This window comes from Elgaria multicarinata, chromosome 13 (genome assembly GCF_023053635.1).
Source record: "Elgaria multicarinata webbii isolate HBS135686 ecotype San Diego chromosome 13, rElgMul1.1.pri, whole genome shotgun sequence".
Taxonomy (NCBI): Eukaryota; Metazoa; Chordata; class Lepidosauria; order Squamata; family Anguidae; genus Elgaria; species Elgaria multicarinata.
The window spans coordinates 29,526,010-29,548,252 of record NC_086183.1 but is presented as its reverse complement, the minus strand read 5'-3'; the positions used below and the strand labels follow the sequence as shown (position 1 = coordinate 29,548,252).

General features: G+C 47.7%; 1 protein-coding gene across 1 annotated transcript in view; it reads right to left on the bottom strand.

Moving 5' to 3' along the window:
• The window catches only part of CLPTM1 (CLPTM1 regulator of GABA type A receptor forward trafficking), a 32,966-nt gene extending 11,257 nt beyond the window's left edge, over nt 1-21,709 (bottom strand). Inside the window, exons 1-5 of the mRNA XM_063139689.1 lie at nt 21,626-21,709; nt 15,024-15,142; nt 2,583-2,706; nt 1,840-1,998; nt 410-527 (exon numbers count right to left, since the gene is read on the bottom strand). Of these exons, the coding sequence (XP_062995759.1) occupies nt 410-527; nt 1,840-1,998; nt 2,583-2,706; nt 15,024-15,142; nt 21,626-21,682 (577 nt within the window). The 5' untranslated portion in view covers nt 21,683-21,709. The remainder of the gene's footprint in view (nt 1-409; nt 528-1,839; nt 1,999-2,582; nt 2,707-15,023; nt 15,143-21,625) is intronic.
• Nucleotides 21,710-22,243: the final 534 nt, after the last annotated feature.

Sequence of the window (22,243 nt, the reverse complement as noted above, 5' to 3'; positions counted from 1 at the left end):
TCCCAGCAGATGACCACCCTGCCCCCTGCCCCTGCTTGCAGCAATGCAGTTCCCCTGCCAAACATCGCAATGTTCACTGCAGGGAACACGCCTGCCACATTAGGTACGAAGCAGCCTGCTGACCCACAAGGTTCTGACTGCCTTGTAATAGGATTCAAGCCCTTCTTATTAATCCCACGGCTAGGGATGAGGAGCTGGATGGGGCGGAAGGAGGGGCAGAGAGGGAAGACTTATTGGAGGGTGGTGGCGTGGCAGGACAGGGCAAGGAGGCCAGGATCTAGGTGCCCTGGGGGAACAGAAGATGGGAGGGAACAGTGCCCAGTGCAGAAATCTCCTGCCACGACCAGGGACTGCAGCCTCCCAGCAAAAGAAGACAAGGTAGACCCTGGAGGGGAAAAAATAGGCTTACTTCGCGACGTGTGGACTGTAGCGAGTCGCCTGTACAGATTCTTCTGCTTCGGATCGGGATGGAAACCGCTCTTCGTAAAGTACACGTGGATGTAAAGGGAACCATTGTGTTGAACACTCTGAAATTGCACGTACACACATATAAATAAAACATCGATATACCCCGCCATTGGCATCATCTGTTTTGTTAAAACAACAGTACGGCCTGCAGCTAGATGATGTAGTAACGGTAGTAATGGTTTATTATAGTCACAAGTCCAGTAAACTAGCACTGTGAATACAATGCTATTGAAGATGAAGATGTGGGGGAGGTTGAGGAAGCCACAACTGTCACCTCCAGGTACCAGGAGCGGCTGGCGCGGATCACTCCCAAACAGGTCTAGAACCAGTGGCCTTCAAACATCAAACAAAAGCTCAGTCTAGTCCTTTGTGCCTTCGTCCCTCAAAGCCTTATCTAGGCACCAAGCGGTTTAAACGCCGAGGAGAGCACGGCCCCCACGGGCCAGTCCTGGCTTGCTTCCTTCTTTTCCGGGGGGGGGGGGGGCAGTCTCAAGGCAGGCCTGGATTCGCACGTCTGGTATCCATCTGAACGCGGTTGCCATTTGAGTTGCCAAAGCCAGGCAAACAGGACTCGCACCAGAGATGCGAGGTTACAGCAACCTCTCCATCGGCATCCATGGAGAACCGTGGCGACTGGCAGCTTTTGAATCCGCACTGTGGACACTCTAGTCCAGCCTTCCTCAATCTGGGGCGCTCCAGATGTGTTGGACTGCATCTCCCAGAATGCCCCAGCCAGCAAAGCTGGCTGGGGCATTCTGGGAGTTGTAGTCCAACACATCTGGCGCGCCCCAGGTTGAGGAAGGCTGCTCTAGTCTCTAACCACCACCACCCATCTCATCCTAAGGCAGGCTCTAAAGAGGAAGGGAAGTGCTTTCTTGCCTGGGGCAAGGTTTCTATTCAGTGGCCTGCCCTCCCGGAGGCTGCAAATCACAGATGAGAAATACCCAGGGGTCGGGGTCTCTCCCATGCCCCTGCACTGCTTAAATTCAGTGGTGAGGAGGCACCAGCAGTGAGGGGAAAATAGCCTCCTTTTAAAGCCAAAAAGTGGCAGCTTTACCACCAAAATGTGATTGCCAGGCAGCAACAAAAGGGGTTACTTTGCTTTAGTCCCTTTTTTGCTGCATTTCGACAGCAAATCACCACGTCCGGCTTTTCAAAGGAGGCCATTCCCCCCCTCCCCCGTTGCTGCAAATTTGGTGGCACGGTGGCAGCAAAGCGGTCCAGGGGGCCGCCTGCGAGCCTGTGTGTTGCCAACCCCTGCTATAGACGGAGAGCCCTCGGCGAATCGATAGCCCACTGCGGGCACGGAAGGGGCCTGGCTCAAGCACAGCCGGAAGGACGGCAGGCCACAGGCAGGAGCTGCACACGCACCTCAGGAACATCTAACTCTGCGTAGCGTTCGTAGCACCCATCGAAATTCTCGCCACTGGTCCAGTCCCCGTACACAAGGTCTCGTTGTTCCCAAAACAATGCCGAGGTAGCGTTGAAATCTGTAAAGTGCTCATGCTCTGATATATAGACATGAAGATCCTGCAATAAGAGGAGAGAAGTTTTATTCGAGGCAGGCAACCCTGCATGGCGGAAACATATACTCAGGAGGCAAATGCTCAGCTTTTTCTGTTGTTTGATAATCAGGGCTGTGTGTTTACTGCAATTCCTCAGAGCAGGGGGGAAAATATATAGACGGTGGTCGCTGGCAGAGAACTCAACTTCCCAAGAATCACGGCTCTGGTGAATATAAAAGGCAAGTTTCCAGCCCTGATGGCTGCAAAGATATGCCTGAAAGCGTGCTGGCAATGCCTGCTGAAATTTCAGAAGCATCAGCTGCTGATGAATAAGGCCTGCAAAGGCTAGTGGAACCTGAATTCATGGGAAGACTGGCAGGACACATTATACCAGAGGAAATTGTGTAGATCTGCTCAGCCTCCATAATTTAGATGGGCTGAAGAATTCTGCTTTGTCTTGGTGCAGAATTCGGTTCTGCCAGGCGCAGAGTTTTACTTTTACATGCAGCATGCGCACATTTTATAACCCTTCCATGGAAGAGCTGTAACTTGAGTTACGCCCCTTTGCAAATCCCGGGACTAGCTGACCCCTGCTCCTGCCACACGTACCATTAAAGTGTCTTTAGGAAAGAGATTTCGGCTCGGTGCCCTGGGTGCCCCGCCAGCGGTGGTCTGATCCTGTGGTGCCGGCCCACGACGGAACCAACTGCTGATGGCCCAGATGATAAAAATCCTGGGTGGGGAGGCAGAGAAAAGGAAGGAATTAATGCTAAATGCAGTTATAAACCAGCCCTTCCTCCTAGAAGCAGTTCCTACAAAGGGAATTTCCAGACTCTTGATAAAACAAGAGAAGTTTCCAGACGATGAACTTTCATCAGACATCATAAACCTGCTTAGGCCTTGGCTGGCAACTCCTTTGTTAACAGGGGCCTGGGTGTTGAACGAAACAAGGTGCTGAAAGCCTCACACCGATGACTCTGCCTCTGGCTCATTAACCCCCTCCTCCCCATTTGGAAGAGCGTTAGAGGAGTCGGCTGCAAGCCCTCCACTTAAAACGCAGCTCAGTCTGAGACACAGGCAAGTGTGCATGAGGACAAACCCACCCACTCCCACAACACTCTCTAGGAGAGAAGGGGCATCAAGATCCCATTGCAGGAGGTTGGTTGTCTCCCAAAGTCACCGGTGGCCACAGGAATGGGAAAGAGCATTGGGACAGAGGTTATACTCAGCGCTAAGGAAACATTTATACCACAGGAGCCATACGAGCCTTGCAAGTAGCCTGGAGGCTGTTTCCTGCATTATTCACTACCTTCGGCCTATTTGGCCAGCTGCTTAGCACTAAGTAAGTGTGGAACGAGCTCCCCAGAGAGGTCCGCCTGGCGCCTACACTGTACTGCTTTCGTCGCCAGCTGAAGACCTTTTTATTCACTCAGTATTTTAACACTTAATTTTAACTTAAATTTAAATTTTACTGTTTTAACTCTGTATTTTAATCTTATATCAACTTTGCTGTGTGGTTTTATCCTGGTTGCGCTTTTTATACTGTATTTCGTAATTGTGTTTTAACCTGTTGGGTGTTTTACTGTGGTTTTAATTTTTGTGAACCGCCCAGAGAGCTTCGGCTATTGGGCGGTATAAAAATGTAATAAATAAATAAATAAATAAATAAATAAATAGGTCCACCGTGACTTGATCACAGGCCTGGACAGCCAGTAGCGGCAGCTGGGAGAGCCTGCCTATACTGGTCTTGTCTTGAATGGGCCATTGACGCCCAAAAGCTTTACCAAAGATCTGCTCCTGGAAGAGACGGAAGCTCCTAGAACTAGTTCATTGATACGGATTGACACCGCTGCCGGCCATTTTGCTCTCAGCTTGGTGCTGTGGCCCTGGAGACTGTCATGATGACTGCTTGCACTTCGAAACTGACCACTACTCCAGTGGACCCCCGTGCGCATGCACATCGTGCAACTTGAGTTGCAAGATACGGGCCCTCCCCTCACCGCTCCAGCCTTACTACCACGCACCACCTGAGCCTGAAGCATGCAAACACACACACACACACACACACACACACACACACACACACACACATTCTGTCTGGAGCCTTTCAAGCTTTCTTCCCTTACGAGGGCAACAGGCGCTGACGTTGCGGCACATGGGCTCCCAGACTACATTTCTGCCACCCTCGAACACCCTTGCGGAAGCCATGAGTTTAGGATATTGGCCTGAAATGTTAAGATGTCTTAACAACAACTCTAACTTTATGGATGCTGCTTTATTTATTTATTTACTTATCATATTTATACCCCGCTCCTCAGCCAAAAAAGGCTCTCAGAGCGGCTTACACTTAGCAAAAAAGACAGTCCCTGCTCTCAGGCTTACAGTCTAATAAAGACATGACACACAAGGAACAGGAGTTCAGGAGGGAGGGAGGGGGGGAGGAGAGAGAGAGTCCAACAGGAGCAGGCCATGATGTTTCTTCTGCCTGCTCCTGTCCCCGTGCTCTTTCTTCTTCCCCACAGGGCCAAGATGACAGTTTGCCCTGTGGGGGTGGTGGAAGACTCCAACAGGAGCAGGCCATGATGTTTCTTCTGCCTGCTCCTGTCCCCGTGCTCTTTCTTCTTCCCCACAGGGCCAAGATGACAGTTTGCCCTGTGGGGGTGGGGGAAGACTCCAACAGGAGCAGGCCATGATGTTTCTTCTGCCTGCTCCTGTCCCCTTGTTCTTTCTTCTTTCTTTGAGAATGAGTCGTGGCTCTGCTATGCATTTGGTGGGTGTGTCATCCCATAAAGCCATGGCTGAAAGTGCTTTTTCAATGGTCCATATCTTGCAAGGCTGCGTCATATTAATAACTTTTGCTTCTCCCCACGCCTTGTAAGCAGACATTTACCCTTTGAAATGTCAACTTGCTAACAGGGACTATCTGGAAGGATCCTTTTCAAACAAAACCGTGCGCAGGAATTCTTCGAAGACTGGAGGGGAAAAGCAACAGCTAATAATTGTGTAGCCCTTCTTGGAACAGCTTCCCATTTCTGAGATAAGGGGCCGTTCTCCTGAACTCCTGACAGTGGCCAAGTACAGATGCCTTTGTTTACTGCGGTGACGGGCTGACTTGAGCCCCTGCACGGTGTTTGTTTGGTTTAAAACTACAACTCCGGGATCTCTCTGAAGTTACAGCTTCGCTAACCTCTGTTAAGCGATTGTGAATGAATTGCTAAACCAGACCAAGGTCCGTCTGATCCTGCATTCTTTGCAAGAACCCCGGCTACCAGCAAGTGCTCGCTGGCCCATTGGAAAACTAGCAGAAAGCTTTTCTCCGCCCCCCCCCCCCGCCCCTCGGCAAGCACAGATTTACGCTTTGAAATATCAACTTGCCAACAGGGGCTACCCTTGTGATTTACTTTCTGCCCGTCTTAACATTAGCAGAAAAAGCTACAAATCCTTTAGAGCAGTGCAGAACCACAGACCTGAGGCCAAATCCCTGTGTCCCAAACTGACCTTTCAGGGATCCACAGATGGCCGTGCTCCCTACTCCCTTTCCCTCCAAACATCGATGGTTGGGCGATTTCCCAACTTCCATGCAGTTTTACCCCATTCGGAAAGGTTGGAATGCCTCCCCTGAGGCTAAGCGACAGCCAGTAAGAGCTTTTTCTGCTAAAATATGCCAGTATATTCCAGCCTGACCCTTTTGCCTTCACTCACCACCTGCATGCGGCCCCTGAAAACTTCACTGAAATTGAATTTGGCCCTTGGGCTGAATGAGGTTCTGCACCCTTGCTTTAGACCAGCCTTCCTCAACCTGGGGCGCTCCAGATGTGTTGGACTGCATCTCCCAGAATGCCCCAGCTGGCTGGGGCATTCTGGGAGTTGTAGTCCAACACATCTGGAGCGCCCCAGGTTGAGGAAGGCTGCTTTAGACAGACAGAGATGCAGCCTGCAGAGCAAATGGATCTGGCTCCCAGCACCTCAACCAAAACCTAAGAACCTTAGAAGAGCCCTGCTGGATCAGACCAAGGGTCCATCTAGTCCAGCATTCTGTTCACGCAGTGGCCAACCAGCTGTCGACCAGGGATGAGCAAGCAGGACACGATGCAACAGCACCCTCCCACCCATGTTCCCCAGCAACTGGTGTATACAGAATTACTGCCTCGGAAACTGGAGGTTGGACATAGCCATCGGGACTAGCAGCCATCGATAGCCTTCTTCTCCAGGAATTCATCCATCATAAAGTGTTTTAACCAAAAGGAAAATTATTTTGTAAACTCAAGAGCCTGACCTGGGTAATGTACTGACTAAATCTTAGCCGCTAAGAAACCACATTTTGAACCAGGAAGTCTTGAGTTCAAATTTTGCATCTTCTCTTACTAGTACTAGTCTACCCGCTGGGCTGGTGTAAACATTACAGAGGCAATAGATATGGAATCATTTTAAACATAGCTTCAAACATGCCAAGTGAATGCTGCGTGCTTTATATTTACAGATATGTTTAACGCTGCACTTTAAAACCATCTTCCTCCATGTTTTAGCTGCTGTTATTTACCTCCTTTAAATGATTTTGAATTATCATTGCTGCTTGAAAAACAATTCTTTTAATGCGCTGCGTTGGTCTTAGCACACTGATTTTGTTATATTAGCATTTTTATTATGTATGCCACCCTGAGAGCTTCAGATATAGGGTGACTCGTAAACTGAATAAATAAATGCATTAAATAAAATAAATAAAAATAAAGTGAGGTTAATGAGTGGAAAGGGGGCACGCTAGTCAGTCTCAGCAGAGTGGTTGTGGAAGACAGCCCCTCTGCTGACCCCTAAGGACAGAGCTCGGCCATTCCTGATACAGAAGCCAGATGCTTGGTTCTAACCAAAACGGTTTGGGGAGACAGGTATAAGAACTTCAGGCTCTACCCATTCTGATTTAAGTCCCGTTCCCTTATCCAATCTTATCAGTATTTCTTCATATGTACATTGATGGTGCTATATAAATAAATAATAATAATAATAATAATATGAGGCTACTGGGCTTCTGGTTGCCATCCGCCCCAGGGCTAACACAGCTTTTGCAATATCCTTTGGGGAGGCAGCAGGAGAGATAACATCAGCAGAACTGAGTGTGGCGAATGTACCAGGGCAATATTGCACCGCTTGAGGTGTATCTTTGCTGTTATTGCCTACATTTTAAATGCAAAGGTACTAGATGAATGGCTTGCACGGGACTATATTAGTAGGGCTGTGCGCTGCTCTGATTTGGATAGCGAATCCGGATCGGGTCGGGGGAGCTGCGGATCGGGGCGAAGCGGTTCGCCTCCATCCGGAGCTCCGAACACAGGTAAGGGGGGGAGGGGGTCTCACCTGCCGGCTCAGTCCATGCGGCGATGATGGCAGAGCCAGGTAAGGGGGGGGCTTACCTGCCTCTGTCGCGGTCCAGCGCCGGCTTCAACTGAGGGCCAGGCCTCAAGCCGGAAGAGCAGGCCGCGGCCTGCTCTTCCGGTTTGAGCCCTGGCCCTCAGTTGAAGCCGGCGCTGGACCGCGACGGAGGCAGGTAAGTGGGGGGAGGGGGCAGTCCGTGCAGCGACGGTGGCAGAGCCAAGTAAGGGGGCAGGGGGGCTTATTCAGCCCCCATTCTCCACTTACCTGCCTCTGCCGTCCGCTGTGGAAGCAAGTAAGTAGGGAGGGGGGGGGCAAAATCTCGATCCACTCCTCCGGATCTTGCTCTGCGGAGCTGGGGAGGGTCGGATCGACCCGAAGTGGATCGGCCCGATCTGAAAGTTGCGGATCGGGCCACAAAGCAGTTCGGGGGGTACGTGCACAGCCGTATATATAAGGTGTAAAATATATATATACACACACAGTAAAGATTGCCACCCATCACCCTCAAAAGGACATAAAACTGCAAACCTGAGAACTTGCCTCCAAATCAGCCTTGTCATTAACTGCTTCAATACCCGATGCCACAAACAGCCTAATAAAGTATTACTACCCTATTTCTTCGATTCTAAAACACACTTCCCCCCCATATAAACGTCTCTAAAAATGGGGTGCGTCTTAGAATCGCGGGTGTGTCTTAAGTTTTTTTTTTTCTGTTGATGGTACTGAAATTAGTGTGCGTCTTACAATCGATGGCGTCTTACAATGGAAGAAATACGGTAAGTATTGATAGTAATAATGATTTGTATGCCACTTCTCCTCCAAACAACTCAGGATGGCATAATTTCTTTTCCCCTCTGCCATGCATTTTATCCCTACTAAACAACCATGCGAGGAAGGCTAGGATAAAAGTGGCCCAAGCGCTGCATATGAGGGGGAATTTGAACTCCAGACTTAATGTTCCAAGTAGACCACACCACCACTCTGGGGTCTCTTCTCGAAGGAACACATCTAAGATTTCCTTGGGGGATGATTGATAAGCGATAGATTTTGTGACGTCTTAAGAGCAGATTGGCAATGGCTATGGAAGGCATTAGTTCCAATAATGAAATACATTTCTTATGTGTGTAGTCGAATATGGTGGGGGCCAGCAGAATTAAAGCCCTGGTCACCCCACGGCAACCAAAACCGTGGAGCCCTGTAGTTCTAATTTGTTCATCAGTGTGGTTAATCAAGTGAAGCTTTATCAGGGGTGGAGATTATCAGGGGTGGAGGAAGAGGAACCAAATTAAGCAAGTCCCTTGCTTTGAATAACAGGCTTGCTGTTATTTCTCAAGTGTACTTACTTCAGGAAACACAGGACTCAAAATCTTCGAATCTCACTCTCACAACTGCCTTGTGAGTACCAGCACTGCTACTTTTGTAAAGAAGCTCTGCGCATCTCTTCCTGCATTAATAGGCTAGCGTGTTCAAAATTATGGCTGAGGATAATCAGCCCACTGGGAAGGCAGAATCACAGCACTGTCAGCTCCCACTGCCTCATGAATCATCGGCTAAATCCGCAAACCTAGGAAGGCCTGAGAGCGTAGTCTGCTTCCCAAATCCGATGAAAAATACAGATCCCCCTTCAATGCCTCTGACAATGACCAGTATCTTTTAATTTGAAATTCACACTCAAGAGACAATGTCACCTTCATTCAAAGTACCCTCCCCATATCTTTTTGCAGTGTGTGTGTGTGTGTGTGTTTGCAGTGCACAAACACAGCCCCAGACTGAACTAGCCAATCAATCAGTTTAAAGCCAGGTAGTGTTCATTAGCAAAATCGACTTTGCTTAGACTTGCAAAGCACCACTTGGCTTCTTGGTACGAAAAAACTGGGAGATTTGGCAGAGAACAAAACAGTGGTTCTTTTGTACTTCATGTGAAGTTGCAGGTGACTAAGTGAGACATGCAAGGGTAGAAGGAACAGCAACGCCTGTAGACTGATGTGCAAGGGTGCTTTCTTGGTTGCCAACAGTAATAATAATAATAATAATTTTATTTCTAACCCGCCTCTCCATCCTGATCGAGGCGGTGAACAACAAGAAGTATAAAATACATAAAGTATTAGCCAAAACACAGTATACATTGCTAAAACTTCCAAAAAACATACTAAAATCATACTAAAAGCACCCTAAAATTCCACTGGATAGGCCTGCTGGAAGATCTCAGTCTTTATAGCTTTCTTAAATGCTAAAAGACTGTCAAGTTGACGAATCTCCTCCAGCAGGCCATTCCACAGTCTGGGAGCAGCAGAAGAGAAGGTCCTCTGGGTAATACCTGTCAGCCTAGTTTTGGCTGGCTGAAGGAAGTTCTTCCCAGAGGACCTGAGTGTGCGGGGCAGAATGTATGGGAGAAGGCGATCCTGCAGGTAGCCTGGACCCAAACCATGTAGGGCTTTAAAGGTGATAACCAACATTTTATACTTTGCCCAGAAACTAATCGGCAGCCAGTGAAGAGATTTTAAAACTGGTGTAATGTGGTCACCCCTAGGTGTACCGGTGACCAACCTGGATGCCATATTTTGAACTAATTGAAGTTTCCAGACTAGGCACAAAAGTAGCCCTATGTAGAGCGCATTGCAGAAGTCGAGCCTCAAAGTTACCAGCGCGTGCACTACCATCTTTAGGTCTTCCAACTGGCAATGATGATGAATAACTGGATGATCTAAAAGAAGGGAATAATTTAATCTACTATATGACTTCCTCTAAGCCTCTCTACTTAAAATGGCATCTGGAAAACCCTCAATTCAAGGAAAGATGGGTTATTATTTGAATTTCAAAGTGGTGCTTTGGATCCATTTGAGCAATGAGACTGGGGCCCTCCTCGCCAAGTAGAGATTACAATGATTTTTGCACGCTCACAATTTTGAAAACCCTTGCCCATTTCTAGCGGAAGAACACTGCAAAGCCAGCCCTGTTCCAATCTGATTTGCATTAATAAATTGAAATGCTTAATAGTTCTAATCGTTCAAAAGCTTGACGCTGGGCTGGCATGGGTGCCAAGACATTTTGCTGATGCAGCTCCAAGGCTCATGCAGCTTGCCAAGCAATAGCTACCATAAAAGCTTTGGAAGCAGAAATGTTGGTCCCTGTTTCCCATCGGGTCACCTTGATCTTCAGAGGTCATTCTAATGTGTTAGAACGGTCAGCTCCTACTGATAGCGCTTCTGTTTTGCTGGGCAAGTAGTGGGGTGGTGACTGCAAATGCTATTTTGGGCTGCATTAATAGAAGTATAGCTTCCAAATCACGTGAGGTACTGGTTCCTCTCTATTCGGCCCTGGTTAGGCCTCATCTAGAGTATTGCGTCCAGTTCTGGGCTCCACAATTCAAGAAGGACGCAGACAAGCTGGAGCGTGTTCAGAGGAGGGCAACCAGGATGATCAGGGGTCTGGAAACAAAGCCCTATGAAGAGAGACTGAAAGAACTGGGCATGTTTAGCCAGGAGAAGAGAAGATTGAGGGGAGACATGATAGCACTCTTCAAGGACTTGAAAGGTTGTCATACAGAGGAGGGCCAGGATCTCTTCTCGATCCTCCCAGAGTGCAGGACACGGAATAAGGGGCTCAAGTTAAAGGAAATCAGATTCCGGCTGGACATCACGAAAAACTTCCTGACTGTTAGAGCAGTACGACAATGGAATCAGTTACCTAGGGAGGTTGTGGGCTCTCCCACCCTAGAGGCCTTCAAGAGGCAGCTGGACAAGCATCTGTCGGGGATGCTTTAGGGTGGATTCCTGCATTGAGCAGGGGGTTGGACTCGATGGCCTTGTAGGCCCCTTCCAACTCTGCTATTCTATGATTCTATGATCCCTAAATATAGGAAGGCATTCTCCTTAGCAAGGTTCAATGTTCTCCCCTCCAAGCTATTAGAGGGCAGATTCAAGAAAATCCCAAAGAATATTAGATGCTGCCTCTGTAATGACGTCGAGGTGGAGTCCATCTTGCATGTACTATTTTACTGCAGTTACTATCAGGAGGCCAGGAAAGACTGAATATGTCCTATTATACAACGTTTTCCCGGTCGCTCTCCTGAGTCTCTTATGATTATTTTACTTCCGGGCACCAATAAGCCTATTACTGAGCAAGTGGACAAATTTCTGAATCTGGCTATTCTCATTAGATCACTCATGGATGTCTGATCATTATTTTAAACCAACTGATTAGCATTTCTACAGATTTTGTATCTTTTCTTTTTACCATCATGTATTTTTATTGACGTCTGTGTACTTATATGCTGTAAAGGTGGTCTGTTGACTGTAAATAAAGGAAGATAGACTGCTACAGAAGGAAGAAGTGAAGTATCTCTGAGATAACATTACTCAGTTTTGTCTTTGGAAGGCCAACTCCACCCTACTCAACACCCTACTCAAGAGCACCCTCTTGGACCATCACTCGCCCTGTGCAGCTGCTGCTCACGACGACTGATCCTGAACCAGCTGCAACTTTGCCCTCATACTTCAGGTTCTGTTACGACCTCATGGAATCGTAATGGAAAGCACCAGCAGCCGCCACCATCACCAGCAGCAACCCACAAATCTGAAAAACATGAGCAAGCCCTGTCCGCACCAGCCGTCAGCATCCCAAAGACCCACCACGCACGAGAAGCTGCAGTAATAAGGAGTGTCATTGACGTTGGCTGCATCAGATAGAGTGAAAATCACTGCAAAGCTGCCTTGGAAGGACAGCCAGCATTTCTGTGTGGCCCAGCTTTGGAGGCCTATGAAGACCCCGTAAGAGGGAGCCAGCGCCACGGAGCATGACGCTGCCATTAAACAGTTCATAAAGACAGGCAGGCTGAGATGCAGGTCACGTCAGATTGATGGCGCAGCAAGTAGTGACAGCAAGTAGAGGCCGTGGCAGCGATCACAGCAACCCTCTTCCAATGGAGGCACAATGGCTCAAGCGCACGCGATTGGGAAAAAAGTCTCTAGCTAGGATGGCCATTTTGGACCGGCAGGGAAGCTATGCTTGCCTGGCAGACAAAGAACCTGCAGCCACATTGGACTCGCCACGGAGCATGACGCTGCCATTAAACAGTTCATAAAGACAGGCAGGCTGAGATGCAGGTCACGTCAGATTGATGGCGCAGCAAGTAGCGACAGCAAGTAGAGGCCGTGGCAGCGATCACAGCAACCCTCTTCCAATGGAGGCACAATGGCTCAAGCGCACGCGATTGGGAAAAAAGTCTCTAGCTAGGATGGCCATTTTGGACCGGCAGGGAAGCTATGCTTGCCTGGCAGACAAAGAACCTGCAGCCACATTGGACTCGCCACGGAGCATGACGCTGCCATTAAACAGTTCATAAAGACAGGCAGGCTGAGATGCAGGTCACGTCAGATTGATGGCGCAGCAAGTAGCGACAGCAAGTAGAGGCCGTGGCAGCGATCACAGCAACCCTCTTCCAATGGAGGCACAATGGCTCAAGCGCACGCGATTGGAAAAAAAGGCTCTAGCTAGGACGGCCATTTTGGACCGGCACGGAAGCTATGCTTGCCTGGCAGACAAAGAACCTGCAGCCACATTGGACTCGCCACGGAGCATGACGCTGCCATTAAACAGTTCATAAAGACAGGCTGGCTGAGATGCAGGTCACGTCAGATTGATGGCACAGCAAGTAGCGACAGCAAGTAGAGGCCGGGGCAGCGATCACAGCAACCCTCTTCCAATGGAGGCACAATGGCTCAAGCGCACGCGATTGGAAAAAAAGGCTCTAGCTAGGATGGCCATTTTGGACCGGCAGGGAAGCTATGCTTGCCTGGCAGACAAAGAATCTGAAGCCACAATGGACTCACCACGAAGTGCTTTCCATAGTTTACTTGCTGCCAGACTTTGACGGCTGATTACAATGCCAGTCTGACACTAACCCACCGGATTGGACCACAAGCCCCATGGTCCCCAGCCAACATGCCATGGATGATGGGAATTATAGTCCATCTCCTCGGGATGGCACCAGGTTGGGGAAGGTTGCCCTATTCCACCTTTTCTTCAGGAGTAACGGATGCCCCTTCCCTAAGCAGCAAGGCACTCACTGCCGGGTGCTAAGCAACAGATGCCCTCCTGCCTTGCAAGGACAGTCTAGAAAGGCAGGATTGGAAGAAGCCATTGGTCAATCTCAGCTCCACCCACTGCTAACACCCCCAGAGCGGGAAACTCAGCAGAGCCACAGGGAGAAAGAACACAGCCTTTTACCAAGGCAAGCTTGGACAGGACAACTCAAAGTTCAACCACGGAAGGCAACATGGCTTTCCTCAGAGATGTATTGTGATAAAACGATAAGAAAATACATCGTAACACCTCCAACGCCATCAGGATTGTGCTGGAAAGAAGGCAGTGCCTTGGATGTGAGTGTTGTGTATGTCTACACTTTTTGAGCAAGTAAAACTTTGCCTTAAAAAGCATTTCACTCACTCCAGAAGAGAGAATTTTGTAGGAGGGCACAATGTTCCCCACAACTTGTAGATTTTCCATTGGAAAAAATACTTGGGGGGCAATAGGTGTGTTCTGATTTTTTTTGGTTTTTTTTCTGATTACCACCCATCCACCCACCCCAATCTCTATACAAGGGACATTAGCTACAGATATAAAGAAATATAATGCAAGAGTTCATGATTTGTTGCTTGCCTTATTCTGGTGAACTTTAGTCTTGTGGTTTCAAATTTCAACTCCCCCCCCCACTGGGCTTCTCAGATGTCAAAATTAACATGTATGTGCTTAGGTAGCGTTTTGCAGGTCCCTCCCTGCTATTCAGTATATTCACAATTATGCTTGTACAGATCAATGGCATTTTTATACTTTTGAGGTTGCAATTCTGTTAAATACTCACCTAGGAATAAACTCCACTAAACAGAATGGGTCTGACCTCCGAATGAGTATGGACAGGATTGTTCTATACGTTTATAAATATGCCAGATAGTACAATTGTATTTGCTAACTAAGTTAGAAACGATGCATTTTATATTGTTCAACAGTAAAATAAGTTTAGGTTTGATAAGTAATGCATACATTTCAATTTATTCCAAAATTTACACACACACACACACACACACACTGCCAAAACAAGAGCAACAGCATTTTTTTCCATGGCTCCAAAATTTCTGGAAGTTTTACATCTCTATTCTTGGCAGACTGGCATTCAGTCACATGAGCGTCATGAGCAGTCTGAAGAAGTCCTACCCAGAAGCAAGTTTAGCAGCTCATCTGCTGTCTGAGAGAAGTAGGCTTTAGGTTTGTCACTGGGTATAGAACTAAAGTAGCATAGCAGCTAAGAGACCAAGCTAGGAGCCAATGGAAGTCAAATCTCACATCTGACATAAAACAACTAGGTTTCCTAGCCACTATTTCCTTCGAAGACCACCACCAGCTGCAATGTGTGTGTGGGGGAACAGCTGTGGCAAGGATGACTGGGATCTTATCTGCAATGTGCTACGAATGCACTGAGGCACTGAGTACAGTAATACCAATGATTATTTCTCTAAATGTACAATAGTAGGAAACTGCTGCTTTCATTAACTATAGAAACATAATGCATGACATTATGCATGAACCGGGTGATTTAAGGGAAGTGATGGAACACACACACCCTCTCCAATTAGGTATGATATATATAAACACACAGGAACAGTTGTGGAACCACTGGGATCTTACCTGAACAAGACTCCTTTGATGACCTGCCAGGCATTCGGAGCTTGCTGTGGGGGCTGGTTCTGTTGCTGGGTTTCGACAACCCCTTCACCTCCCCCTGCAGTTCCATTGCTAGTCACTTGCTTCAAAAGCGTGGAGGGAAATGGGAAGACAAAGATCAATAGGAGCCATTTGTCATACACAACAGAGAGGCTCAAACTTCCTGGTTGTTCAAAAGCCACTTCTGGGCAATGCGGCGACACAAGACCCCTCTTGCTCGACATCAGGGCGGCCTTCCCCAACTTGGCGTCCTCCAGATGTTCTGGACTACTATTCCCAGCATTGCCCATTCTGGCTGGAGCTGATAGGAGGTGAAGTCCAAACCGTCTGGAAGGCATCAGGTTGGGAAAGGCTGCTCAACCTCGGCTCTTAACAGCTCCCATCATTCTCAGCCAACACTGCCAACAGTCAGGGATGATGGGAAGTTGTAGCCCAACAACATCTGGGGACCACTTCATCACGGGATGGAAATGAGTTCATGTTTCCAGGGAAGCCGTTTCCATATAGTATTTAGGAGAAGAAAAAGTGCTGTAAAAGCCTGATCTGAAGAGCTGGGGGAAATATAGGGCCTAAGAGTTTGAGGTGCACTCCAAGAAACCCACAGTGCACATCTCAACTCAGCCATGAATCCACAAGCTACTGCCACTCAGCCTCAGTCTCCCCATCTGTAACATCAACCAGCAGCTACGTAAAACGAAGCCTGCTGGATTGAGTCAGGAGTCCATCTAGTCCAGCATTCAGATTCCAGAAACGGGCAGCCAGGAACCCCACAACCAAGGTATGAAGGTTACAGTCCTCTCCTGTTTGAACCCCAGCAATATTTATTACATTTATATCCCACTTTTCTTCCACAATATGAGCCTCGTGTGGCGCAGAGTGGTAAAGCAGCAGTTTCTGCAGCTGAAACTCTCCCCACGGCCTGAGTTGATCCCAGCGGAAGCTGGTTTCAGGCAGCCGGTTTGGGACGACTCAGCCTTCCATCCTCCCGAGGTCGGTAAAATGAGTACCCAGCTGGGGGAAAGGTAATCACGGCCGGGGAAGGCAACAGCAAACCACCCCGCTATAAGGCCTGCCAAGAAAACGTCAGCGAAAGCTGGCGTCCCTCCAAGAGTCAGTAATGACTCAGTGCTTGCACGAGAGGTTCCTTTCCTTTCCTTTTTCTTCCACAGTGGAACTCAAGGTGGCAACATGCGGTTCCCAAATGGTCTCCCCTCCAAGCGCTGACCGGAGCCAGGCCTGCTTAGCTTCAGCAAGGCGGTGGCCTCACGTGCCTTCAGACCGTGCCCTGGGAATATGGGAGCCTGATAGAACCATCCAAGCTATTAGATCTATTGCTGGCTCATGACGAATTCCATGAATTAGTCTAAAATAGCCTTCCCCAACCGATGTGTTGGGTTACAACTCCAAGCATCCCCAGCCAGCCATGGGGCAGGCTGCTCGAATCCCTTTCAAGACATCCTTTTGTGGCAGTGGTTTCCAGAAGGTCCTTTATGTGCTGTGGAAGAAGCATTTTTATCTGGCCTGAGTACTAGAGTTATGGGAGAGGGAGGGAGGGCTTCTCCGTTCACTTTCACCACACCATTAAAAATTTCGTAAACCTCGCTCATTCTTCCCACTGTCATTTTTTTCTAAACTAAACAGCCACAAACATTTGCGCCTTTCCTCGTCCAGAAGGTGCACGGGCCCTGTGACCACTTCGACTGCCCTTTTCTGCACCTATCTCTACAATAACCCCTTTGAGATGGGAGGACTTGAACTGTGTGTAATATTCCAAAAGTAGGTTTACGATAGCTTATAAAAGGGTGTTTATGATTCTTGACCATTTTATTCTTTATCCCTAATAATCTGTAGCAATTTGCCTTTTTACCGCAACCGCACCCAGCAGACATTTTCGCTAAGTCATCCATGAGCCAAAGTTCCCTTCCTGGACAGTCACAGCTGTTCCAGATTTCATAGATTTTCATGTAGACTTGGGAAATTTTACTCCTGGGCGCCTCACTTTGTACTTTGATCTAAGAATCAAATCTCACTGCTATTTCATTCTCATTCACCCAGTTTGGAGAGATCCTCCTGGAACTCTTTGCAATTTGCTTGATATCCTGAATATGGTACGATCTGCAAACTTTGCTGATCACGTATGAATGTTAAAGAGCGCCAGTCAGAATACAGATCTCACTGTTTACTCACCTCCAATTGTGACAACTGCTATTCTTTAATCAGTAACTGATGTATAAAAGGATCTGATCTCTTATCTCATTACTGCTAAATATACTCAAGACATTATAGTAAAGGCCTGTGTCAAAAGCTTTTTTGTAAACCTGTACATAATGATACAGTTCACACATAAGGACAGCCCATGGGTTGCTGGGAGCGAGTGGGTTGGCTCCCAGCTGCCCACCACTTCCTTTCTGCTTTTGTTCCTATGACGTGTGACGTGTTATGATTTTGTTATGACGTGTGAACCTGGAACTCTGGATTGTTGAGGGGGAAACAACCCGGAGTTTTAATTCATGGTTTGTTTCCCCCTCAGCAATCCAGAGTTCAACAAACAACCTAGGAACAGAAAGGAAGCGATGAGAGGGCAGGAGGCAGCACTCTCACTCCTGTGTGATCACAACTAGCTATGCGTGGTGCTTCACCCATCGTTGGTATCATGTGTGAACCAGGCCTCTGTGTACTAGCCTGTCTTAAAGGATTGTTATAAGGATTACTGAGATAACATATGCAAATTTTCTGGAGTACTTAGGGGAAAATATATTGTGTAATGAGTTCTTATTATAAATACTACTGATCAGGACAGATAAATGGAAGTGCTTCTTCACACAGGGCATAGTTAAACTATGGAATTTGCTACAAGATCTAGTGATGGCTACCAAACTGGATGGCTTTAAAGGGGGGGTTGACAAATTCCTGGAGGAGAGGGCTATCAATGGCTTCTAGCCCGGATGACTATATGCTACCTCCAATAAGAGGCAGTATGCCTATGTGCACCATTTGCTGGGGAACATGGGTGGGAAGGAGCCATTGCATTCATGTCCTGTTTGTGGGCTTCTGGTGGGCAGCTGTTTGGCAGAATGGTGGACTAGATGGCTCTCTTTATGTTCTTCTCTGATTTAAGGAAAGGTATATCCGATTTAATTAAATTATGTTGTTCAGATTTGTTCTCAAGAATGAAATGAAGTACTTCATCACTATTAACCCAATTTTACAGCTGAGAACGTCAACTGATGCTTCGAGCCATTCCCAACAGGCATGTGGGGTCAGTAAAGTGAGCCCATAAAATAAAATGAATATTTGAACAAGCAAATTCTTCTAAGTACTCCCCTTGAATGTAAAATTCAGCACAGAGCTCTACTCTTAATGCACCCAATTCTTTCTCAGGAAATAATGTGAGAGGGGCAAAAACTGAGCTTCATCATTCAAATTCAAGTCTGTTGGAAAAATAAAGGCTTTGAATCTGGATAAAATTATTACGACTAAAACTATATTGTTTTAAACCTAAAATCATAGGGGGTACCAGATTTTCCATATAAGAACACTGTGAAAAAAAATCTAGAAAGTGTGAGGAATAAAGAGGAACTATCACGAAAGAGCCAGGTGATAAATGTCCCTGGGAATCCCAAAGTGAGAAAAAAACCTAAGACTGGTTTTAAGATACGGATGACAGGCAAACAAAAGGATTAAATGGGAAATGTGTGAGCAATTTCCCAGCAAAGGGTGTGGAAAACAGGTGTGGAAAGGTAATCCCCTTGGCTCATGCCGTGCAATATGCAGCACAGCCAGCAGCAGTCCAAACGCTGTTGCTCAAACATAGCTGCGGCACACGCCGCTGACTTATACAGGGAGACACACCCCAAATGAATTACTTTTAATAATTGAAAGAGAAGGGATTTCCCACTCTCAAAGGAGCCAACCTGTGTTTGAGGGAGTCACTGTTCTGAGACTGATTCCTCTCTGCGGGAGAGGCAAGCCCTGGGGCAGTAACTCATCCAGAAATGCAACAGACAGACTCCTGTCCTGAATTAATTAATTAATTAATTAATAATAATAATTTATATACTGCTCAAGTATCTAACACAGATTCCAGAGCAATGAACATAGACATAAACAGTAAAAGAAAGATTTAAAAAGCAAATTCAAATAGTTCAATTTAAAAACAAAGGAGACAGAAAAAAACAGTGGCTAGTCAGTTGGGCAAGGCTTCTTGAAGCAGAGTTGTTTTCGGGAGGCGCCGGAAGCAGCCTAGTGTTGGCGCCTGCCTGCCTGACCTCCAGGGCAGAGTTCCACAGAGAAGGGGCCACTACACTAAAGGCTCTTCTCCTGGTGGATTCCAAGGTCCAGATGGAACCACCAGAAACATACCCTCCGATGACCTCAGTGATTGGGCAGATTGGTAAGGGAGAAGGTGCTCCCTTAGGTATCCTAGTCCCAAGTTGTTTAGGGCTTTGTACACTAGTACCAAAACCTGGCTGGGTAGCCAATAGAATTATCTTATCAAACCCAATGTCGAGACAGGACAAAATTATCCTCCCCAATGAAGGATGAATGGAAATATATTAAGAGCAGAGCAATGAATCATGCAGATACACAAGAGGCAATATCCTCTATGGGCAAGTGCTTTTGGCTGATAGAATACTTAAAAGCAGCCGTTTGTTTCTCAGAGGACACAGTTCAGGACTGACTGAATTTGAGACAGACAAGCAACTGCAGAGAATGAATGTCTTCTAGAGCAAGCCATATTTTGGGACAGGGTGTGTAACATCCCGAGGAACAAGAGGTATTGAGGAAGGGAGAGATTACGTCAGGTAGATCAACTCCCCATGGTACCAGGTGCTTTTTTTGTGGGACAAGAATATCATTACAGAGAAAAGAAGGAAAATTCTGCAAAACCAGACTGCAGTTTTGCAACAAAAAGGTGAGGGGTGGCCCTAATGTGTTTAAGAGGGAACATTCATCCGGCAGATGAAAAAGTATTGCTTGTGTTCACATGTATAAGAAAAAGGCTGTTGAGAAAGAGGGAAGGCAGAATGGGCAGATGCCCAAAAGGGGAATTTCATGTGGGTGGATGGAGGAGGAGGAAGAAAAACAGTTTCCTAGGTAGGGAGTCCAAAGGCCAATTTCCCAGAAGGAGAATGAAAAAAGATAAGCATTTCCCTAAGAACAAAAGCTCCAGAGTTGGCAGCGTTTTAGAGGATATAAGACAATCCCTTAGCCTGGATGGAGAAGGGAAAGTAGTGCAGAATGACACCTGTTAATTTAAGGGGTGAGTTGCTATGACGATACTGGGAAAGTGTGGGGGGGGGAAGGGCTAAACTTGGAAGAAAGGTAACAAGCAGGAAGAGAGAAAGAGAAGATATCAGACCAGAAAGTGAAGGGGCTGAAACTACCAAGGGTAACTGCCAAGTGCTAGGACAGCTATCTAGGGCATAATTCCTCCCTTTTTTATTGGGTAGAAAAGCAGAAGCAATTTGCTACAGAGGCTGTTGAAGGGCAGAAAGATAAAAGACCCAGAGAGGGGGGTTAACAGGAAAGGAATCCCTTGGCATGCACCTGAGGAATCAGGCAAACTATTTAAAGGGAAGGAGAGACAGGACAGAATTGCTAAGGAACAGAACAGAGGATCAAGGAGGAAGTGGTGTACCCAAAAGGAGTTGTGGGTGGTAAGGATGACACACCAGAGAGGGAAGCGCTCTAGCCAGTATAATGTAGTGCATAGATTGGGGACTGGGGAGATTCCTGGGTTAGAAACTCCTCCTTTCGCGGCCCATTGAGCACAGTTGCACCTGGCATGAGGTAGAAGGCGCTTTAACCACCTGATGTAGAGAATTTATACAGACGACTAAGCTATCCTGGGGGGAGGCAGGTGGCCAAAGGATTTTATCCCCCACCAGGTGCAGATGTGTGGCTGAAGAGAGGACAAAACTGCCACCTGTACAGGGGTGTATAGTGGTTAGAGTGTCAGACTAAGAGCAGGGTGGTGGCGGCGGTGGTTCGGGTTCAAATCCCCACCCAGCCATGAGGTTCCCTAAGTAACCTTGGGCCATTTGCTGTTTCTCAGCTCAACCTACCTCACATGACCTCCTGTGCCACTTTGAACTCCTTGAAGGGAATACGGGATACAAATAAAGTCATCTTGATTCAGGTTCCCTAGTTCACCCAGGGTCTGTTGGGTCATTTGTATAATAACCCTCTTAGCCTAAGCTTCCTCACAGGGTTGTTGTTCTCTCCCCCCTCCCCCCACCCCCCAACCAACCAACCCCCAGAGCGATGATAAATAAATGGGACAAATATATTAGAGTGCAATAAACCACCAATAGCAAACCACTCTGGAGAGGGGAGATCAGGGGCTACGGAGGGCCATGATGGACAATTGGGGGCAAGAGGCGGGTGTCACGTGACTTACGAGAAGGGAGGGGCTGGGGCAGGAGGGGAACTGCTCCCCCCCCCCCGACGAGTAGGGGCAAAAGGGAGGTGACGTGCGGGGCAACTGTCTTCAGGGAAGGGAGGCCGCTAAGGGGCCGCTCCCGTGACGGGGAGGATGGAGAAAAGGTCTCTTCAGCCGCTACCTGTTCAGGGCCGGTCCCGGGACCCGCTGCCACCACCTCCGTCTCCGGCGCCGCCATCTTGCTGCGCCGTTGCCTGGCGTAGTTCTCGCGAGACTTGCCGCTGCTCTCAAATCCCGTTCGTCCCCTCTGCACTTTACGAGGGCCACGTGACCTCTTTCTGCTGTACTCGGGAGAGTCTTCGGGTTACCGTAATTTCAGGAGCAGCCCTGTAGCGAGTACCGTATTGGCCCTTTTTAGCCTCACTCAGATACAGAGGCGGCGCCGCCGCCGCCGCCGCCGCTGCCGCTGCTGCTAGATCTGGGTATGTTGCTCTGGATTAACGACTCCGAAGTAACGACTGCCTCCTCTTTCCTGTAATCCGCCGGCATGCGGACAAGATATATTGGATCTTCTATCTAAAAATTTGGTGACTCTTTTCCACATATGATTTATAATGACTGTGAGCAGCAGAAATTCCTATAATAAATGATGATGAATATAAAAATCGGAATTTGCTGCTATTTACTGTTTATGAGAGAGGAGAAAACCCACGACAGTTACTCCACATTAATTAACCCGAAGTAAATTATGCCAAATGGTTCTATTAGGGCGACAATATGGAAAGGAGGACAGGGCTCC